This window comes from Nyctereutes procyonoides, unplaced genomic scaffold (assembly GCF_905146905.1).
Source record: "Nyctereutes procyonoides isolate TBG_1078 unplaced genomic scaffold, NYPRO_anot_genome, whole genome shotgun sequence".
NCBI classification, from domain to species: domain Eukaryota; kingdom Metazoa; phylum Chordata; class Mammalia; order Carnivora; family Canidae; genus Nyctereutes; species Nyctereutes procyonoides.
In genome coordinates, this window is record NW_026575042.1 from 44,170,662 (window position 1) to 44,193,921 (window position 23,260).

At 37.4% G+C, this 23,260-nt stretch overlaps 1 protein-coding gene across 1 annotated transcript in view; it reads left to right on the forward strand.

Annotated features, from left to right (window-relative positions):
* The window catches only part of CPA3 (carboxypeptidase A3), a 34,752-nt gene extending 11,887 nt beyond the window's left edge, over nucleotides 1–22,865 (forward strand). The window contains exons 5-11 of the mRNA XM_055321342.1: nucleotides 65–166; nucleotides 1,175–1,276; nucleotides 2,604–2,714; nucleotides 3,846–3,936; nucleotides 4,960–5,162; nucleotides 6,954–7,038; nucleotides 22,445–22,865. Of these exons, the coding sequence (XP_055177317.1) occupies nucleotides 65–166; nucleotides 1,175–1,276; nucleotides 2,604–2,714; nucleotides 3,846–3,936; nucleotides 4,960–5,162; nucleotides 6,954–7,038; nucleotides 22,445–22,632 (882 nt within the window). The 3' untranslated portion in view covers nucleotides 22,633–22,865. The remainder of the gene's footprint in view (nucleotides 1–64; nucleotides 167–1,174; nucleotides 1,277–2,603; nucleotides 2,715–3,845; nucleotides 3,937–4,959; nucleotides 5,163–6,953; nucleotides 7,039–22,444) is intronic.
* Nucleotides 22,866–23,260: the final 395 nt, after the last annotated feature.

The following is a 23,260-nucleotide window of genomic DNA, read 5'->3' on the forward strand; positions in this document are numbered from 1 at the left end:
AACATTTGTTCTCATTTAGTTTTTTTTTTAATTCTAATTCCTCAAAATTGGTTTTGTTCTTAAGATTGTTGCTTGGACTGAAAAAATGGTTCATAAGCATCCTGATATGGTCTCTCGTATTAAAATTGGAACCACTGTTGAAGATAATCCACTATATGTTCTCAAGGTAAAACTCAAGAACTACTGACTCTCATTATTATTGAAAAATATGAATTTAAAAGCTAATTTGTCACAAAACTAATGAATTCTGAGATGAAAACAATTTTTTTGAAGAACACATATAACCTCTAAATACCCATTCAAAAATAGAAGTGACAGGTAGTTTTAGGTGGGACACAAAGGGCAAACTCAGACAAATATCTTATCCCAAATCTTCATTATAAGAGTTTATGATATCTCTGGTACATAACACGGTTTTACATCCATTAAAATTCAGTAAAGCTGATGACTAAATGTCATGAAGAAAAGAGAAATTTAAGTATCACAGAATCATAGGATCCTGGAACAGTACATGAGGCATTTCAACCCCATGTTGACAGGGAATTTCCTTCTACAATGGAGCTGACAATTACCGTTGAGCTGCTGCTGGATTTTTCTACATCCCAAGCCAATGTTCCCTGAAGCATGCCCTTAATAACTGGGAAGTCCTTCCTTACCCTGAATTCCCATCCAGTCATTCTCTCCAACTACCCAAAACAAATCTAAATTCTCTTCAAAATGACAGCCCTTCAAATATCCAGCCACTGTTCCTCCTCCCCACTGCAAACACAACTACAAAATCTTTTCCAATTGAAGCTAAACCTCCCATTTATGAACCCAGAAAAACAAAACGAAATGGCAGAAACAGAAACAACATATAATCTATTTCTCAGACCAAAAGGTGTTAACAATAAAATAAGAAAAACAAAATACTTTGATTTTTTTAAAAACCCTAAAAGCAACTCTGACACCAGGAAAATTTTTTGAAAAATAGACTATGTAACAGGTTATGAATTATGTATGGACATTTAAGGATATGTGCCATGGTCCTCCCTGAAAACAGTATATACATACTTAGTTATTCAACAGAAGACAGGGGAAAGAATCGCTTTGAGCATAGGAATGAGTTATTGGACAACAAAGGATCTATGTGTGAGCTCATGCAAAATAATATTTCAAGTTCATTTTTAAATAGGTTGGGAAAGGGGATGAAAGAAGAAAGGCTATTTTTATGGATTGTGGCATTCATGCACGAGAATGGATCTCCCCAGCATTTTGCCAGTGGTTTGTCTATCAGGTAAGTGAATCGAACGCGCATACAATTCTCCTTTGATTGTCAAATCTCCAGCACTTCACTGAGTGGCAACACCCCTTTCCAAACGAGTGCAGTTCCACTTAACTAGAAGGGCCCACATTTGGTGCTGTCAAGAAATAAATGCTCTGGATTTTACTCATCTTTGGGGTTTTTATAAAATTGACACCTTCCTTCAAACGGATTGAATTCCAGCTGACAGTTTATAAAACTAAATGAATTTGGGGGGGGCTATGATATGGTTTATCCTACAGTGAAATATGGATAATCATATCACAACCTACGGTCTTGGCCTTTCTTCAGTGAGCTCAAAGCACAGACCTCTAGTTTCTGTTTAGATATTTAATTGGCCAATCATGCACTTGGAATTTTCATACTTAATTTCCTTTCCAAGTGAAAAATAACTCACATTTTTTTAAAGGTAAATCCAGCTTATGAGTTGTTATTCCTCTCATTCTAGTCTATTCTGGCCCCTACCATCTTTTAACTTTCGCTTTTATACCAGCTTTTGCATACAACATGACAACGGCTTTCTGGGCATGGATACTTCCACTAGGAATGAATCTGCCAGAACTGATTTATCCCTGCAGTTGTTTCATCTCTTCCAGCAGATAGCCAAGAGCTCCCCTTACTTGACCTTTAAAGGAATATACATGTGACAGGGCTACAAGAAATCCCATGGCTCTGGAACAGATGTACCTGGAAGAGATTTTTCAAGAATGAGAAAGATTTTAGGTAGCCATAGGAAGTATAGATAATTATAGAAATTTGGGATGGGAAATCTGGTGGGGAAAAAAAAGGAGATGACTGGACAATCTAAATGCTTGAGGTTTTTTTATTAAATGAAATGCTTGAGTTTTTTTATTATTGGAATATTTTTTCTTTAATCCTATTTATAATTAATTTATGAATCCTCTCCAATATTCACATATTTCTATGCTTGCAAACTCATTCTATATTTACCTAAAGGATGTGAGGGAAAGAATCCATTTAAAACAAGGTATGCTGCTAATTTTTCACTTGGTCTCTGTTCTTCCTGTAAAACATACCTTGCATGCTATAAGGCAGTATGCTACAGCCTTGACAATTAAGTGACCCTTTAAAGAATATTCAGTTTAATTAATTTCACCAGTCTGAAAAAGTGATTTTTATATGGGTCACTTATTTTTATGCTACTTAGGGGAAATATGTTTAAAATCATGTGACGTTGGGCAAATGACAAAAGGAGTGGTAGTTATTACTATTATACCCACAGCTCTCCACATAGTGATAAATTTTACACCAATAGCTAAATTTTTTCCTACTCCTACAGGCAACCAAAACTTATGGAAAAAATAAAATTATGACCAAACTCCTGGACCGAATGAATTTTTATGTTCTTCCTGTATTCAATGTTGATGGATATATTTGGTCATGGACACAGGTAATGGTCTATGGTCTCATTTGCATTTGAATGATTATAGTATTTACTGACTTTAATGTGCATTGACTGCTATGCATTAAGTTTAAGGTTTGAGTAACCAGTTAATTCTACCTCAAACATATTTTTAAGAATTTCAATTTCAGGCTAAGGCAAGCATGATTTCCTGGTTGCATAGGTGTCTTTGAAAAAATATAAAATTTTCGCTGCTGAAGCTAGTAATGAAAAAAATGAAATAAAGCAATAATTATAAAAGAAATGTATGTTATATGATATGGCAAAAGCACATTCTACCTAAAAATAAGTCAGTTAAAGACATTATGAACACAGTTCTCAAAGCAAAAGGCACTGTATTCCAATCTATCTGAAACAGAATTTGATGTGAAATAAATGTATCAAAAATAAATTAATAAAAGAGTGACAAAGATGTCTATCTGTCCTTTAACAGGATCCTTTATTTACCCACTGTTGCAAAATAAGATTAATACTGAACTTTCAGACAGATACTACCACATTCAGTTCTTTTCTGAAAATTATGTTCTAATAGTGACAATTATGTTCTAATAGTCACAAGCCTATTTTATATCTAAAATCTATAAATGGGGGATCCCTGGGTGGTGCAGCAGTTTGGCGCCTGCCTTTGGTCCAGGGCGCGATCTGGGAGACCCTGGATCGAATCCCACGTCGGGCTCCCGGTGCATAGAGCCTGCTTCTCCCTCTGCCTGTGTCTCTGCCTCTCTCTCTCTGTGTGTGTGTGACTATCATAAATAAATAAAAATTAAAATAAAATAAAATCTATAAATGGTGAAAGATACAATAAAGTTATAATTTAAATTACAGGTAATTTCAGAACATTGTTGATCATTTTCTAGTACCGAGAACTAATCAACAGTTTTTAAAGCTACCTAAATTATTTTATCAAGGTCTTAGAATATTAATGTAAAAAACAACATTTCTGAAAATATTACAAGTTATAGGAAAAAAGTATATTTTTTCTTTATGAAAAGGAACCTCAAGTTAACTAGGTAGATTTCAAATAAAGCTATAGACACCCGCAGAGAGGATCTGAAATGATCAAACTGAAAAATGCAAACTGATCTGATGTTAACACTTCTATCATTCAAAATCCCGCAGAACCGCATGTGGAGAAAAAATCGTTCCAAGAACCAAAACTCCAAATGCATTGGCACTGACCTCAACAGGAACTTTAATGCTTCGTGGAACTGTGAGTAGTAGACTTGATCTCAAAGAAAACAGCTATAAAAGAGCATTCAGATACCAAATTCAGTTAAACCACTACTTATTTCAGTAAAAATATGTATCTCCTGAGTGTTAAATTTTCTAATCTAAATAATAAAAGATAATCATCCCTACCTTAGAAATACTATGAATGTTTTGTTATATGGGAGGAAGTGGGAGGGTGGGATTATTTATCAAACTATCTCTTACTTAATACATCTAGCTTGCTAAAAATCAGGCATAATCCAGATGTACAAAAATTCAGATAATCTGAAGAGAGGTCTCAGGTCCCTCCTCTTCCTGGTCTGATAAAAGCTGAGAAATATCAGTGGTTAAAACCAGCATACAGATAGTTCTTCAGATGTTTAGTGAAAAGAAACAGCTGGGGCAAAGAAAGTGAAAAGGTTTAATGGAAATGCAAGGATAAGCAGAGGCCGGCTACATCAGATGACACTCTAGTTGTTACACAAATGTGACTTCATCATTGCATATATTCAAGGAGAAATTACCACCACTAATTCAATTCGTACATTTTTTTCTTTACCTAAATTGGTTGAAAATACCCTCAGTTTTTAATTTTATTCTACCAGTAAATATGATAATAACAGCTATCGCTAAGCAAAAGCTGCCTGCTGAAATGGGTTGAAGAAACTCAGACTCAAAATAGGTAATTCATACCAGTCCCCAGCAAGTTAGACTGAGGTTGAAATGAAACTGGGGTCTATCCGGCTCCAGGCTCTGGGATTCTTCTGGTATATTATTCCTATAACCCTGGGAAACAGAGGCAAACAAATAAGGTTAAGAATATTCCAGTGGGCTGGGTCTGTCACACACTGAGTTGTGAGCACAAAGTTGGTCTGCAAAGACTAGGACACCAGAGCCATTGAGGCAGCCCTGTAAGCCTGGGAGATGAAAATGTTTAAAACATTTTGTGAGCCCACGTCAGAAGAGACAGGTGTTTTTCTGATGGGGAACAGATTGTGATCTCATCCACCCATGTCCACTGCAGCTTTTCAGAACACCAAGAATCCATGTGCAAATATATATCGGGGCCCAAAACCAGAGTCTGAGAAAGAGACCAAAGCTGTCACTGACTTCATACGAAGCCATCTGAAATCAATCAAGGCCTATATCACCTTCCACTCTTATTCCCAGATGCTATTGTTTCCCTATGGATATACATCAAAACTGCCATCTAACCACGAGGACCTGGTATGTAGAAAAAAACCTGTGGTTATACACTGACAGACACCACCGTTGACTTTTATGAACAACTGCATTATGTTGAAAGAGTTTCACATTTTAATACCAAGGGAAAGAATAAAATTTACCTTAGAGTTAAAATCATTAATTCCTAGATTATTTTTTCAAGTGATAAAAAAATATAGATAAATCTTTCAATGTGATTCTACGATAAAGCCAATAGGGAAAATTATCTAAGCTATCCAGAGTAGAATTCCATTCCTATACAGATCGTTAAATTAAACATTTACCATAGCCATACTGTAAAACCACATGCAGCAAAAGTCTAACAGAACAGCAAAAATATCTACTTCTGTCCCTAAAACACCATATTTATGAAAATTCATTGTATTTTTATCCTCCTAATCAACTTGGAAATAATATTCTTTTATATCTAAAGAAAGAACGTTAGGAATGTTTATGAAGCTTCCTCACTGAGAATACACTGTCTTTCAAGAACAAAGATCCACTATGCATCCTTTTCTTTTGTATGAAAACTAATTTGATCATATATGGTTTAAAACAAACAAACAAAACTTCTGCATATGGGTTCCAGTACATCACAAGGACCAGCAATGTGAATATCCATAAAAAGGGATATTTTTAATTGCTGTAAAACAAAAGAAATAAAGCAGATAAAGTTCAGTGTCGTAGATCCCATGTGGGGCTGATAAATATAATGCATTCAGTAAAAGCTATGGTTCCAATACTGCCTCATATCTTTAAAAATAATTTTATTAAAAAGAAGTCACAATTGTCATTTTGACTTCCGTCCATTGTATTCCACACAACAGCATTCAATTTCAGTTGCAGCAGAGATTTACCAGTCATTAAAACCATCTTTATATATACAACAAAGAAAATATACAAGCAATATGTGGCCCATACTCATTTATTTAGCCAATATAGTTGAGAATCTGAACCCATGAGTTTGATTAGTTCATGAAAAGCTATAGCAGTGCAATTTCAGTCTGCCCTTAGGAAAACGGTATTATGGATTAAAATTACAAATATACACAACAAACCATTTTGAGTAAAGAGTTTTTACACAGCAACTAAATTAAGAAAAAACTTATCTTTTGGTCATACACATTACACATACAAACTAAAAATAAATCTTCATTGAGGGTACAAATATGTTAGTTACTATATTCTATTAAAATTCATTCCAATAATCATTCTCCTAGCATGAAAAACTAATGTGTATTAAAGGTCATGAAATGCATTCACCCTAGAAGAGAAACTAATTTAACAACCATTTTAAAGAAGAGTCAACCACATTTCTTCCTTCAACATGCTAAAATCCAATGTGGAAAAAGTCCTTTTGGCAGTGTGGCACCCATAAAAACAAAGGAAGTAGGAACATGGAAGAAACTGACTTTGGAAGAGACAAATATCTACAGCCAAAAAGTATCTGAAAGGGAGTACAAAGAATGTGTTTTTTACAAGAAACAACAAAAGGAAAAAGCAGGGAAAGGGAGAAGAAGAAAGAATGAGAGAGGGTGAAACAAGAGAGAGAGAAGAAAGAGTAGAAATCCAAAATGAGATATGGCATTACTGTTTGTAACTGATTTCACATGTAGAAGTCTTCACAATGATAATATATCTTACCAAAAATAAATTTCTCATTCAACCACGGATTTTATTTTGATCTTCAATTGCCAAATAACCAGTAAAATTTACTTTTTTAAAATCCCCAACAAATTAATAGCACTGACGTGGTTTCTTATCAATCCAATTCTAACTTTCCTTTTTCTCCAGGACAAAGTTGCAAAGATCGGCACAGATGTTCTAGCTACTCGATATGAAACCCGCTACATCTATGGCCCAATAGCATCAACTTACTGTAAGTTTTTCCTATTCCTTACTGTTATTTTCCCTAATTCTTTTTATAAATATTAAAGGAAATTTTAGAATTTGTAAGTTAGGATTAGAACATCTAGAATTGCTCATTATACTTCAATTTTAACAGGTGGTTCTGAATTACATGTGAATCCAGGGGATACATTTTGCCCTTTGTGGGGGATAAGATTTTTCTGAAAAGCAAATTACATTGAACTTTTACGAGGTTACAAGGTCAATAGAAATTGTTAAATCAATATGAAGTTATGGTTTAATTTATCCACCTTCCTGTTCCCCAACAACAACATTTATCCTCACAGGAACTGAAGAGAATTAGTTGGGGCAAACTCAACAGTTTTGTTGTTATTGTTGCTGTTTAATTGGACTCTCCTTTTTTGGCCTTGACCCTATGCAAGCACAGTCTTCCCTAGCTCCTGTAGGAAAATAAGCAGGGCAAATTTTCAGTCACTTTGATCAGGTGAAACTAGATTCTTGTCCTTCTCACCAGCCCCTTCCTAGTGTGTTAAACTGAGATTTATGTGGCAGATTAAGAAAGAGGTATAAAGGTTCTAGTTCTGTTGCTTTTGTTTTAGTGTCTAAGCACCTCTTACTCTTCGCTATTTTCAGACTTTGTGTGTTTTTTTAATTAATGACAGATTTCTGACAAGTCAGTCACTGTGGCTGGCCCTTGATTTAACAATCTCAATTAATTGTCACAACATCCTATGAGGTGGGCTATACTTGTAACTGGCTAAACTGGGATTTAGTCCCAAGTTTCAACAAAACCAAAACCCATGATCTTGACCACGGTGCATGATGGTTTCTCATTTGGTTTCTGTAGCTAACATAACCAGGTATTTCTATTTTTAAGCAATGAAAAGAAATCCATTCATTTTCACCAAAGACCATTAACTCAGATCATGGGAAGTAAAATTGTTTTTTCTCTTATGGCAAGATCCCACTGATCTTAGTTTGGAAAAATTCAGTAGAAAAATGCCTTGTCTCCAAATAATTTCTCAGCTTCAATCCTCAGAACTGAAGAATGGAAAATTCCCAATGAACTGCTTATGAAACATTAACTTCTGAGCAAAACTTAATTCCTTAAAAGGAAGGATTACACTTCAGGTCTCTTATCAGACCATATAATATCTAGCACAGTGCAGGGCATGGAACAACAGCAAAATTAATACCCATAAACTTGCTCAATTAAAATAACACCCTGACTGATCCAAAAAGAGTGAACGTGGATTGAAACCACAAGACTAGACTCAATTTAGCCGCATCACTCTCTAGAGCCATGACATCCAATATTTTTAGCATGAAGACTGCTATTTAACCTTTAAACATTTCATGAACAACCCACCACCAAATACCTATACTTATTTCCATTATGCTTTTTAAATTTGTGGATTGAAAAAAAGAAATATATATACACACATATATATGTGAATCCATGGATTCCTTGCAATAATTCTAGCTGGCCACACCTTATAAACTACTTCCCTAACCCAAGATACAAGTATAAACCTGGAACTAACATCTATACCCTAGGTAATTGCTAATTGTTATAGAAATTTAAAATGCCAGAATCATCACATACAACTTCTAGAGTCAGCTTACCGGAAGCTCCTTTGGTGGAATTAGAAAAATGGCCAAAAAAACAAATAAGTCCCATTCCTAAAGAACATTAATCAGCAATCACCTATCAACCAGTAGTTGCTAAAAGGCTGAAGAAAAAGTGACACAATCACTAACATCCAAATAGATCTCTCGCTGCAACACAACCATGCTAGACATTCATTACACATACAAGTGGATGGGAATAAGATTTCAAAGATGATATACTCAGTTATGTAAGTGGACCAAAAGTGAGCAAAGTTAAGAACAAGAGGACAGACTAGAACACCAGTTTAAAATGGCAGCCTTCTTAATGGATACTGAGAAATTGCAGGACCAGACAAACTAGATATTCTTGGCAGCAAAAAACAAAGTGGTCCAAATAGGAACACACTTTGCAAATGGCAACTAGAACACCAAAGGATTACTACTATCACACTTTCCATATATATATATATATGCTATGTATATTTACATATATATGCAAATTATGAGCATACTAAAGCTATGCATGGCATTGTATCACAGTCATTTAATAGTAAGAATTTATGGAATGCCTCCTTCATAGTCCAGATTTTGGAGTTTTGAGAGATAGGTTAGAAGAATTAAGACATAATAACCGTTCTCAAGAGGTAGATTCTAATTGGGAGAAACAGATAGCCAAAAATACCATGGCTCCAGGCCATCATGTATCACTTTCAAAATGGGAAGATAGGGGGAAGAGGAATTACTACTCTGTACAACTGTGTAGCAGTATTTTAAATTTAAGTTTTTTTAATTATATTAAAAGATTTCTTTTTAAATGCAGATTTAGAAAGAATTGCCTCTTCCATACAGGGCTGCAGCAGCTTGATAGATGTTTAAAATTTTTTAGGAGTGACTGCTTTAATAAAGCATCTGACTGAATGTTAATCAAACATTCATGAGAAGCAGGGGGTAGCAACATGTTGTTGACTTGGTAAGAACAGGAAAGAAGAGCATTCCACAATTAAAGTTTAGTTATTCCGGTACCCTGGTTGTCACTTAACAAGTCCCAGGACGTGGGGAAAGCATCTATATAGCATTTGCTGGTGGTTTTCCCTCTTTGATTTGATGGAGACCAAAGAAAAAGGACCAAGGGAACATTTTTAAACACCAAATTATGGAGAGACCTCTGACCTCCAGAAAAAATAAGTTTGCAATTTGAACCTAAGAAACAAATATAGCAAATAAATTAAAATAATAAAATCTGAAATCAGGAGAAAATCTAGGAGATTATCTAATTCAAGGTTTTCAAGCCTGACTTCCCATCGGAATCATCTGAGCATTTAAAACATGTGGCTGAATAGGCCCTACCCCCCCACCCCCCAGAAATTCTGATTTCATTAGTTTGTGGTGGGAGCCAGTCACTTGCATTTTTTTTAACTACCCAAAGTGAAACTAGGTTTGAGAACCACTGGTCTAAGCGTAAACCCTCATTTATAGACTATAAAAATAAGATACAGAAAGAGGGATGCCTGGGTGGCTCAGTGGTTGAATGCCTCCCTTCGGCCCAGGGCAGGATCCTGGAGTCCCGGGATCCAGGCCCACATCGGGCTCCCTGCATGGAGCCTGCTTCTCTCTCTGCCTGTGTCTCTGCCTCTCTCTGTGTGTTTCTAATGAACAAATAAATAAAATCTTTTAAGAAAAAAATAAGATACAGAACAATTTTATCAGTTTGGGGAAATATAGGAACAAAGATTAGCATTCCAGACCAGAGTCAAATGGTATATATACTACCTACTTTGCCACAAAACAACGTTTAGATGGCACAAAAACTGATGTAAAAAAAAAAACTGACCTAAAAGATTTTGAAATGTTTACATTTGTATATTGGTGACCTGTCCAATCCTTTATCATCTTAGAAATAACTGAACATAGTACCTAGTTAGTAAGAATAGTTCGCTGAATTGATAGAAACATATAGCTTGCATCATTAATATCATCTATCTATGAATCACATCATAAATTAAAAAGTCAATTTCATTTTTTTAATAAATTAATTTTTTATTGGTGTTCAATTTACCAACATACAGAATAACACCCAGTGCTCATCCTGTCAAGTGTCCCCCTCAGTGCCCGTCACCCATTCACTCCCACCCCCCACCCTCCTCCCCTTCCACCACCCCTAGTTCGTTTCCCAGAGTTAGGAGTCTTTATGTTCTGTCTCCCTTTCTGATATTTCCCACACATTTCTTCTCCCTTCCCTTATATTCCCTTTCACTATTATTCATATTCCCCAAATGAATGAGAACATACACTGTTTGTCCTTCTCCGATTGACTTACTTCACTCAGCATAATACCCTCCAGTTCCATCCACGTTGAAGCAAATGGTGGGTATTCGTCGTTTCTAATGGCTGAGGAATATTCCATTGTATACATAAACCACATCTTCTTTATCCATCATCTTTCGATGGACACCGAAGCTCCTTCCACAGTTTGGCTATTGTGGACATGGCTGCTAGAAACATCAGGGTGCAGGTGTCCCGGCGTTTCATTGCATCTGTATCTTTGGGGTAAATCCCTAACAGTGCAATTGCTGGGTCGTAGGGCAGGTCTATTTTTAACTCTTCGAGGAACCTCCACACAGTTTTCCAGAGTGGCTGCCCCAGTTCACGTTCCCACCAACAGTGTAAGAGGGTTCCCTTTCTCCGCATCCTCTCCAACATTTGTTGTTTCCTGCCTTGTTAATTTTCCCCATTCTCACTGGTGTGAGGTGGGATCTCATTGTGGTTTTGATTTGTATTTCCCTGATGGCAAGTGATGCAGAGCATTTTCTCATGTGCGTGTTGGCCATGTCTATGTCTTCCTCTGTGAGATTTCTCTTCATGTCTTTTGCCCATTTCATGATTGGATTGTTTGTTTCTTTGGTGTTGAGTTTAAGAAGTTCTTTATAGATCTTGGAAACTAGCCCTTTATCTGATACGTCATTTGCAAATATCTTCTCCCATTCTGCAGGTTGTCTTTGAGTTTTGTTGACTGTCTCCTTTGCTGTGCAAAAGCTTCTTATCTTGATGAAGTCCCAATAGTTCATTTTTGCTTTTGTTTCTTTTGCTTTCGTGGATGTATCTTGCAAGAAGTTACTGTGGCTGAGTTCAAAAGGGTGTTGCCTGTGTTCTCCTCTAGGATTTTGATGGAATCTTGTCTCACATTTGGATCTTTCATCCATTTTGAGTTTATCTTTGTGTATGGTGCAAGAGAGTGGTCTGGTTTCATTCTTCTGCATGTGGATGTCCAATTTTCCCAGCACCATTTATTGAAGAGACTGTCTTTCTTCCAGTGGATAGTCTTTCCTCCTTTATCGAATATTAGTTGACCATAAAGTTCAGGGTCCACTTCTGGGTTCTCTATTCTGTTCCATTGATCTATGTGTCTGTTTTTGTGCCAGGACCACTCTGTCTTGATGACCACAGCTTTGTAGTACAACCTGAAATCTGGCATTGTGATGCCCCCAGATATGGTTTTCTTTTTTAAAATTCCCCTGGCTGTTCGGGGTCTTTTCTGATTCCACACAAATCTTAAAATAATTTGTTCTAACTCTCTGAAGAAAGTCCATGGTATTTTGATAGGGATTGCATTAAACGTGTAAATTGCCCTGGGTAACATTGACATTTTCACAATATTAATTCTGCCAATCCATGAGCATGGAACATTTTTCCATCTCTTTGTGTCTTCCTCAATTTCTTTCAGAAGTGTTCTATAGTTTTTAGGGTATAGATCTTTCACGTCTTTGGTTAGGTTTATTCCTAGGTATCTTATGCTTTTGGGTGCAATTGTAAATGGGATTGACTCCTTAATTTCTCTTTCTTCAGTCTCATTGTTAGTGTCTAGAAATGCCATTGATTTCTGGGCATTGATTTTGTATCCTGCCATGCTACCAAATTGCTGTATGAGTTCTAGGAGGCTTTTGGGTTTTCTATGTAGAGTATCATGTCATCGGCGAAGAGGGAGAGTTTGACTTCTTCTTTGCCAATTTGAATGCCTTTAATGTTTAATGTCTTTTTGTTGTCTGATTGCTGAGGCTAGGACTTCCAATACTATGTTGAATAGCAGTGGTGAGAGTGGACATCCCTGTCTTGTTCCTGATCTTAGGGGAAAGGCCCCAGTGCTTCCCCATTGAGAATGATATTTGCTGTGGGCTTTTCGTAGATGGCTTTTAAGATGTCGAGGAAAGTTCCCTCTATCCCTACACTCTGAAGAGTTTTGATCAGGAATGGATGCTGTATTTTGTCAAATGCTTTCTCTGCATCTAATGAGAGGATCATATGGTTCTTGGTTTTTCTCTTGCTGATATGATGAATCACATTGATTGTTTTACGAGTGTTGAACCAGCCTTGTGTCCCGGGGATTAATCCTACTTGGTCATGGTGAATAATTTTCTTAATGTGTTGTTGGATCCTATTGGCTAGTATCTTGTTGAGAATTTTTGCATCCATGTTCTTCAGGGATATTGGTCTGTAATTCTCCTTTTTGGTGGGGTTTTGGAATTAAGGTGATGCTGGCCTCATAGAATGAATTTGGAAGTACTCCATCTCTTTCTATCTTTCCAAACAGCTTTAGTAGAATAGGTATGATTTCTTCTTTAAACGTTTGATAGAATTCCCCTGGGAAGCCATCTGGCCCTGGACTCTTGTGTCTTGGGAGGTTTTTGATGACTGCTTCAATTTCCTCCCTGGTTATTGGCCTGTTCAGGTTTTCTATTTCTTCCTGCTCCAGTTTTGGTAGTTTGTGGCTTTCCAGGAATGCGTCCATTTCTTCTAGATTGCCTAATTTATTGGCGTAGAGCTGTTCATAATATGTTTTTAAAATCGTTTGTATTTCCTTGGTGTTGGTAGTGATCTCTCCTTTCTCATTCATGATTTTATTAATTTGAGTCTTCTCTCTCTTCTTTTTAATAAGGTTGGCTAATGGTTTATCTATCTTATTAATTCTTTCAAAGAACCAACTCCTGGTTCTATTGATCTGTTCCACAGTTCTTCTGGTCTCAATTTCGTTGAGTTCTGCTCGAATTTTAATTAACTCTCTTCTTCTGCTGGGTGTAGGGTCGATTTGCTGCTTCTTCTCTAGCTCCTTTATGTGTAAGGTTAGCTTTTGTACTTGAGTTCTTTCCAGTTTTTGAATGGATGCTTGTATTGCAATGTATTTCCCCCTCAGGACTGCTTTTGCTGCATCCCAAAGATTTTGAACGGTTGTATCTTCATTCTCATTAGTTTCCATGAATCTTTTTAATTCTTCCTTAATTTCCTGGTTGACCCTTTCATCTTTTAGCAGGATGGTCCTTAACCTCCATGTGTTTGATGTCCTTCCAAACTTCTTATTGTGATTTAGTTCTAATTTCAAGGCCTTATGGTCTGAGAATATGCAGGGGATGATCCCAATCTTTTGGTATCGGTTCAGACCCGATTTGTGACCCAGTATGTGGTCTATTCTGAAGAAAGTTCCATGTGCACTTGAGAAGAATGTGTATTCAGTTGAGTTTGGATGTAAAGTTCTGTAGATATCTGTGAAATCTATCTGCTCCAGTGTATCATTTAAAGCTCTCGTTTCTTTGGAGATGTTGTGCTTAGAAGACCTATCGAGGGTAGAAAGAGCTAGATTGAAGTCACCAAGTATAAGTGTATTATTATCTAAGTATTTCTTCACTTTGGTTAATAATTGGTTTAAGTATTTGGCAGCTCCCACGTTCGGGGCATATATACTGAGGATTGTTAAGTCCTCTTGTTGGATAGATCCTTTAAGTATGAGATAGTGTCCCTCTTCATCTCTCACTACAGTCTTCGGGTAAATTTTAGTTTATCTGATATAAGTATGGCTACCCCTGCTTTCTTTTGAGGACCATTTGAATGGTAAATGGTTCTCCAACCTTTTATTTTCAGGTTGTAGGTGTCCTTCCGTCTAAAATGAGTCTCTTGTAGACAGCAAATAGATGGGTCCTGCTTTTTTATCCAGTCTGAAACCCTGCGCCTTTTGATGGGGTCATTAAGCCCATTCACGTTCAGAGTTACTATTGACAGATATGAGTTTAGTGTCATCATGATATCTATTTAGTCCTTGTTTTTGTGGATTGTTCCACTGAACTTCTTCTTAAAGGGGAATTTTAAGAGTCCCCCTTAAAATTTCTTGCAGAGCTGTTTTGGAGGTCACATATTCTTTCAGTTCCTGCCTGTCTTGGAAGCTCTTTATCTCTCCTTCCATTTTGAATGAGAGCCTTGCTGGATAAAGTATTCTTGGTTGCATGTTCTTCTCATTTAGGACCCTGAATATATCCTGCCAGCCCTTTCTGGCCTGCCACGTCTCTGTGGAGAGGTCTGCTGTTACCCTAATACTCCTCCCCATAAAAGTCAGGGACTTTTTGTCTCTTGCTGCTTTAAGGATCTTCTCTTTATCTTTGGAATTTGCAAGCTTCACTATTAAATGTCGAGGTGTTGAACGGTTTTTATTGATTTTAGGGGGGGATCTCTCTATTTCCTGGATCTGAATGCCTGTTTCCCTTCCCAGATTGGGAAAGTTTTCAGCTAGGATTTGTTCAAATACATATTCTGGCCCTCTGTCCCTTTCGGCGCCCTCGGGAACCCCAATTAAACGTAGGTTTTTCTTCCTTAGACTGTCACTTATTTCCCTTAATCTGTCTTCATGGTCCCTTAATTGTTTTTCTCTTTTTTCCTCAGTTTCCCTCTTTGCCATTAACCTGTCTTCTATGTCACTCACTCGTTCTTCCACCTCGTTAACCCTCGTCGTTAGGACTTCTAGTTTGGATTGCATCTCATTCAATTGATTTTTAATTTCTGCCTGATTGGATCTAAATTCTGCAGTCATGAAGTCTCGTGAGTCCTTAATGCTTTTTTCTAGAGCCACCAGTAGCTGTATAATGGTGCTTCTGAATTGGCTTTCTGACATTGAAGTGTAATCCAGATTTTGTAACTCTGTGGGAGAGAGGGCTGTTTCTGATTCTTTCTTTTGAGGTGAGGTTTTCCTTCTAGTCATTTTGCTCAGTGCAGAGTGGCCAAAAACAAGTTGTATTGGAACACGGGGGAGTATCACTGGTCCGTCCAGCTGGTCTTCTGGGGGAGGGGCCTGCTGTGCTGATTTTCAGGTGTTAGCACTTGGGGGAGCTGCTCTGCCCCTGCCTGCTGCAGGGCTCAGCGGGGGTTGTTTACCCTGTGGGGCCCCAGGAGGATCAGCGCAGTTGCTATGGCAACTCTGGAAGCCTGGATTCAGCCTCTGCAGGAACTACGGGCTGGGGCTCTCGGTTCTCCGTCCGCAGGGCCTGGAGGCTCCGGGGCGGGGCCGCTGATCTGCTCAGCTCGAGGCAGGAGCGTCCTCGCTGTCCTGGGCCCTCCCGGCCTCTGCCTGTCCCGGGGGAGGCCGGATCCTGGGCTGTGTCCCGGCGCCCTGTGCTCCGGAGCCTGCGCTGTGGATTCGCGCTCCCGCCCCGCAGCCCCCTCCGCGGAGCCGCCGCCCGAGCCCCTCCGAGCTGCTCCGGGTCCCGCCGTGCGCGCTGCAGCCCTTAGGGAGCTCGGCGCACTCTCCCGGGGCGCAGGTGTCTGTTAGTGTCCCCGGGAGCCCGAGGGCATCCCCGCCCTCCTGGGTCCTGCTCCAACTCCCTGCGAGCCCCTTTCCGCCCGCCCGGGAAGGTTGGTGCAGCTCCTGCTCCTCCGGGACGGGGCTCTCCTGTCCTGGGGACACTCGCCCCGGCCTCAGCCCGGCTCCTCGCGGGCCCCTCCCCCTCGGAGGCCTTTTGTTCCTTTATTTCTTTTTCCCCGTCTTCCTACCTTGATAGAAGCGCGGACTCTTCTCACTGTAGCCTTCCAGCTGGTCTCTCTTTACATCTCAGGCCGAATTCGTAGATTTTCAGGATGATTTGAAGGTGATCCAGGTAATGTGGTGGGGACAGGTGACCTGGGGCCCCTGCTCCCCCGCCATCTTGCCCCTCCTCCTAGAAAGTTAATTTCAAAGTGTCTTTCTTTTGCCTTCCTCACACACCAAATTGTTAGATCCGCTCCAACCCAGTCTCTCAACCCAGTACTGTTTTCCACACTCTGTACCACTCTACAATGTGAAAAAGAGAAAATCAAGTTCTCAAATTTGTAGCTCACAACACCCAGTCTCTATCTACTAAGACATTCAAGCTAAGGTTATATCAAGGGGCAACAAGAATGCAAAGTTTATGCCCACATACCTCTAGCTTAGCTCTTGCTTCAATTAGAACTTTCACTTAGTATTGACACAAAAGTGCAGGTTATTATGTTTAATGCAGGTCAATAATACTTTCTTCAAAAACACATGTTAAGCCACCAGCATTGTTATGTAGATTCCTGTGGGCTGAAACCAGATTCCTAGCTTGGTTCAGTTTTATTCTGACTTTTTTTTTTAAGATTTTATTTATTCATTCATGAGAGACAGAGAGAGAGGCAGAGACACAGGCAGAGGGAGAAGCAGGCTCCATGCAGGGAGCCTGATGCGGGACTCGATCCCAGGACTCCAGGATCACACCGTGGGCTGAAGGCAGGCACTAAACCACTGAGCCACCCAGGGATCCCCTATTCTGACTTGCTTTGATGGTATTACAGTAAGTTCTGTACATCTAATATGCCTTGAAAGGCATAGAGTTTTTTTAATGACGTTAAAAAAATGTTGTTAACAACAAAAAAACATTATCTTGTAGAACTCAAAGAAGAGTTTTCATTGGGAGGACTATAGATTAACATATAGTAGGTAGGACAATATAATGGTTAATAGCACAAACTCTGAGGACACGCAGCTTGGGTCTGATTCCTGACACAACCATGTACTAGTGTCTTTGAGCAAATTGTTCAATCTCTTCTAAATTTCCTCTTCTGTAAAGCAGTTGGCGCTTGAATCCTAAGGTTGTGATAGAAATTTATGAAATGAGTTAACATATATAAAGCAATAAAGGGTACCTGATATTTAGCAAGTGGGTATTACATTTTACGAATATATATACATATTTTGGTAAATATAGAGGTAGATAAATAAAAGGCTAAATATCGTGTTCAATAGATTAAGTTCTATAAAAATGTATTCTTACAAGTAAAAAGCTTTCATTGTTGCATTTACTTTATGCCTTACGTGGTTTTTGTTTGCAAATTTAACGTTTTGAAGATACAAAAAGTAGTATCATAAAAGAAAATGTGTTACACTCAATAACACCACACAATTATGAAGAATCACAAATTATATACATTCTCAATAAGCACTATTAATCTTAATGAGAAATTTCACATAAAATAAATCTGTCAAAGTGAAATAGCCATACTCTTTAACTCTTAAATCACTATTCCCTATTTGCAGTTCCCTATTTAACTGCAAATAGGGAACTAGTACAGCTAGAAATTGGCCTACTTTATTAAAATACGTAGCACACTCTAAATCACCATACAAGATACAATTCCTACTCAACCTACCTCTATTGCTATCAAATTTAACGTGCCATTTTCTAATGAACTTAAATCTAACTCTAGCTAAAAATGAGAGACTTCTTGATCACTAAAGCCAATAGTTATTTCAGTTCACACACTCCACAAACTCCTTACAACACTGGACCCTATTGATATCCCTTCTTCTTGCCATTCCTTTGCCTTCTTTACAATGGATTGCCTCCTCCTCCTTCTTTTCTACTCTGTCTCCGCTGACTGCCTCTAAAAGTAGACATTTTCAAGAAAACAGGTACACTATGCACATACTACACTGGGTTCTCTCTTCAGTTCTCTCCTCCTCTTTCTGCTTCTTCCTCATCAGGGAAGTGCTCTCTATCCTACAGACTAGAATCCTCATTTACCACCTAGAAGCACCAGGTGGCCAAGCTAAGGGGATCACCTTTCACCCATGTAGTAGTTATCTGCTGCCATCAATGGGAAACCAGCAGCAGCACCAGGGGAACCAACCAGACCAAAATAGCAATGCAAAGATTCTAAAAACCATATTGTCACTGGAACCACAAGTTACAAAAGAAGACCAGGGCCTGCATGCTAAGTCTAAAGAGGGTAAATGATCGCTAAAATAGATTTCAGATAAGACTTAAGATTTAACATAATAGTCAGAATGTCCAGGATACAAGGAAAAAAATCACTTGTCACAGCAAAAATGAGGAAAAATCACATCATGAATGAGAAAAAACAATCAACAGATGTCAACACTGAGATGACTTACATGTTGGAATCATCTAAGAAGAATTTCGAAGTCACCATCATAAAAATACTTCAACAAGCAATTAAATAGCCTTGAAACAAATGAAAATACAGAAAATCTCACCCCCAAAATGCAAGATATGAAAAGGAACCAAATGGAAATCACTGCACTGGAAAATAACTTAAATTCTTACAAACTCACTGAAAGGGTTCAATAGCATAATGAATATGACAGAGAGAAGAATCAATGAACTTGGAGACAGAATGAGAATTCAGCCAATCTGAATAGATATAACAAATTGAAAAAAAGATGAGCAAAGCTTCAGGGAACTGAGATGCAGTAACAAAAGACAATATTCATATCATCAAAGTCTCAGAAGAACAGAAGTAAAGTGAGAATGGAAAAATTATGAAATAATAAAGACTGAAATTTATTAAATTTCCTAAAAACATAAACCAACATACCAAAAAGCTGAGTGAATGCCAAACAGAATAAACTCAAAGAAACTCACATTGAGTACATCATAATTAAAATTCTGAAAACTAAAGACAAAGAAAAAACTCTTGAAAGCAACTAGACAGAAACAATATAGAGGGGAAAGCAATTTAAATGACAGAAGATTTCTCGTTGAAACCATGGAAAGGTAAAAAGAGATGACAATATTTTTCAAGTGCTATAAGTAAAGAACTACCAACCCTAAATTCTATATTCAATAAAAAATATCCTTCAGAAGTGAAAAGGAAATAAAGACATTCTCAAAGAAAGGAAAACTAAGAGAATTCATCACCCAAAGACCCACCCTTTAAAAATGGCTAAAGGAGGCTGTCCAAATAAGAACAGAATATAAGAGGAGAAGCCTTAAAACTGGAGAAAGGAAGCAAGAACAAAAGATTAGATAAAGAATGAGTCAGTGAATGAAAGACTATCTTTCTCTTCATGATAGTGGAATCACAAAATATAACTCCATTTGATGTGGTGCTCTATGCATGTACAAAAGTACTCAAGATGATTATACTTAAAAAGAGGAAGATGAAAAGAACCTAAATGCAAGTAAGATTTCTACATGTGACTTGATATGGCAAAACACTGATATCAGCAGATGATGGTAAATTATGTGTGTATATTCTAAGACCTAGAGTAATGACTAAGAAAACTATACAAAGTGATATATCCAAAAAAGTTATTATAAGTATATCAAAATAGAATCCTTAAAATGTTCATTTAAGAAAAAGTAAATTAAAGAAAGACAGAGGAATGAAAAACAAGGGAACAAATAAAAATCAAACAATAAGATGGCAGATTTAAGTCATATCAGTAATTTACCTAAAGATATTAAATAAAAAAAATTGGCAGAGTGGATTTAAAAACTACAATTGAACAATACGCTATCTACAATAAACTCACTTTAAATATATATATATATATATCATGCAAATGTTAATCAAAGGAGAAGGGGCCATATTAAATATCAGATAAAGTAAATTCAGACCAAAGAAATTTGCTAAAAACAAAGAGGGACATTAATGAAGACAAAAGGATCAATCCGCTAAAAAAAAAATAATGATCCTGAATGTGTGCAAGCCGATTTCACCTATCATGTTTCTGCCAATACCTTTAAAATTCATTTTCACAAGCTCCTTCCTAAATGTGGCTGATGCTAAACATTATTTTGTCTTCTCTCCTTTATCCTTTCTTTTCCCCATCACTATCTGAGTTCCTATTTCTATTAATAGTTTGTAGATTGTTTTCAGCCATGCAGACTGAAATCTCGATCATTTTTATCAGATTCTGTGACTCTTCGTTTCCAGTGTTTCTGACGTAAAGCCCTCAATGCTGTCCCTAGTGTGGTGACTACATAAGTTCAGGTTTTTTTTTTTTTTTTTTTTTAAGTTCAGGTTTTCATTTCACAATACCTCCTGACTGGTCTCTACTCTTTCCAGCCCAGGTTAACCGTCCTCAGTGCAACACTAAAATAACTACTATTGCCTCCCAAACAAAACACCATGTCCTGATGTATCAGGTTTTCTGAGCTTTGCCCACAAACTCTCACTACTCCATTGGTTCCAGTCCAGCTGGATCTCATTGGTCCCTAAAACAGCCTCCATGCTTTTCCATCTTTGCAGCTCACTGACCAGAATGCCCTTCTTCCAGTTCCATCTGGAAAAATACCTTTCAAGGCTCTCCATCAAGAAGGGGGTATTTAGTAGGCATTGGACATTGTACCTTCCTTATGGTACTTACATATTATTCCCTGTCTCTACTGATTTGCATCTTTGACTTCTCTCCCCTAAACAGTAAGTTTGCAAAGACACCAATATCATCTTTGTCTTTGCACCCTGCACAAATGTCCTCCATAGTGCCAAGTAAAGTGCACTGTGAATATTAAAACTTTAATCAATATTTGAACAGTTTAAGATCTAATCCTCTTTCTACCGAAATATTTCTTCTCTCTTTCATCGCCTTTAGCTTTGAATTTTCATCATCCAAACCTAAAATATTAATATTAGTTAAACTCATTACTTGTCCTAAAACATAAATAATTTTATGCACAAGAAGGCAGTTTTCTTATTATGGAAAACAAAATATACATAAATGCATTTGTAATATATATATATATGCACTTGTACAAACCTCACATGTACACAGCTTATAGATATCTCTTTAGATTTTCAAATAATAATATTCTTAGTAAAATCTCATAAAAACTGACATTGAGGGCAGCCCGGGTGGCTCTGCGGTTTAGCGCTGCCTTCAACCCAGGGACTAATCCTGGGGATCCAGGATCGAGTCCCACATCGGGCTCCCTACATGGAGCCTGCTTCTCCCTCTGCCTGTGTCTCTGCCTCTGTGTGTGTGTATGTGTGTGTGTGTCTTATGAATAAAGAAATAAAATCTTTAAAAAAACCTGACATTGAAAAGTTGGATTAAGAGATTAAATACATCCTTAAAATAATTGATTTAAGCTTTCTTGGTCTTTTAACTATAAAAATAGTTTATCCAAGCAACATGAATAGAAAGAGACCTGAACTATTTAAAAAAAAATCTACTTTTGCCTAGCTTGTGTGAATGATTTTTGGTTGAGTTTTCAGCGCCCAGAGACCCTCCTCAGTTGGTTTCTACAGCTGCTTGCACTTGCCTAGACCACCTCCATCTGCAACACTATATGCCCAGGAAACAAACTCAATTTAGAGTACTGACCCAAGCAAAATGTTATTTTGAAAATGCAGCACAGGGCAGCCTGGGTGGCTCAGCGGTTTAGTGCCACGTTCAGCCCAGGGCCTGATCCTGGAGACCCAGGATCGAGTCCTGCATCAAGCTCCCTACATGGAGCCTGCTTCTCCCTCTGCCTGTGTCTCTGCCTCTGTGTGTGTGTGTTTCATTAATAAATAAATAAAATCTTAAAAAAGAAAATGCAGCACATATTTAAAATCTGTGGTGGATCCCAAAACCATGATTATGTTTTACTCTACACTCTATACTATGTAGACCACTATTGCCATTCATTACTGCAATTAACTGTACACATAATTATTTTTTACTGCTAATTTTACACCAGTGAATTTCTATTTCAAGAAAAACATTAGCATTTGTTTCTAATTAAATATTTATTGCTTATGTTTTACAGACCCGACATCAGGTTCTTCTTTAGACTGGGCTTACAACGTGGGCATCAAACACACATTTGCCTTTGAACTCCGAGATAAAGGCAAATATGGTTTTCTCCTTCCAGAATCTCTGATAAAGTCAACCTGTAAAGAAACCTTGCTAGCTGTTAAATTTATTGCCAAATATATTCTCAAGCATACTTCCTAAAGAAGTGGACTCAGTTAGGGATAAGCCAATTAACCCTTCTTTGTGCCTTTTATCAGAAAGTCAATCTTCAATTATCCCTAGATATAGCTTCCACATTACCTGAAGTGATCCCTCTCTTGCTCACTTAAGTCCTTTGTTTTTATTTACTTTTAATAGCACCTTAACAAATAGCTTTAAGTGAAAGCTTTCAACTACCTTTCTTTGCTCCAAATAAAGTTTGAACCCAGTAAAAAGTATTGAGTGTTTTGAAACATGATATACGGTGAGTCACAGAAAAGAAATGAGAACCTTCAGTTTCTCCAGAATCAGGTTTTCCACGTGGCTTCATCATTTCATGTACTAATATAATAAAATAAACTATTCCAAATGCATTTTCTATTTTTTGATAAATTATACTCTTTACATTTCTCTACTAGCATTAATAATCAATATTAATGTCTCATGAAGTCTGTTAATAAGAAATAAGATCTTCAATTCAAATACATATTTTGCCTGCATATATATTTCTTTTTAATAGTAGACATTGTTTATATCTTCACAATAGCAAAAGGATGTCCTAGCAGGAAATAAAGTGTTCATACAGTGCTTCAAACAACCAATCCAGTTCTCATCAACATAATGTATATTA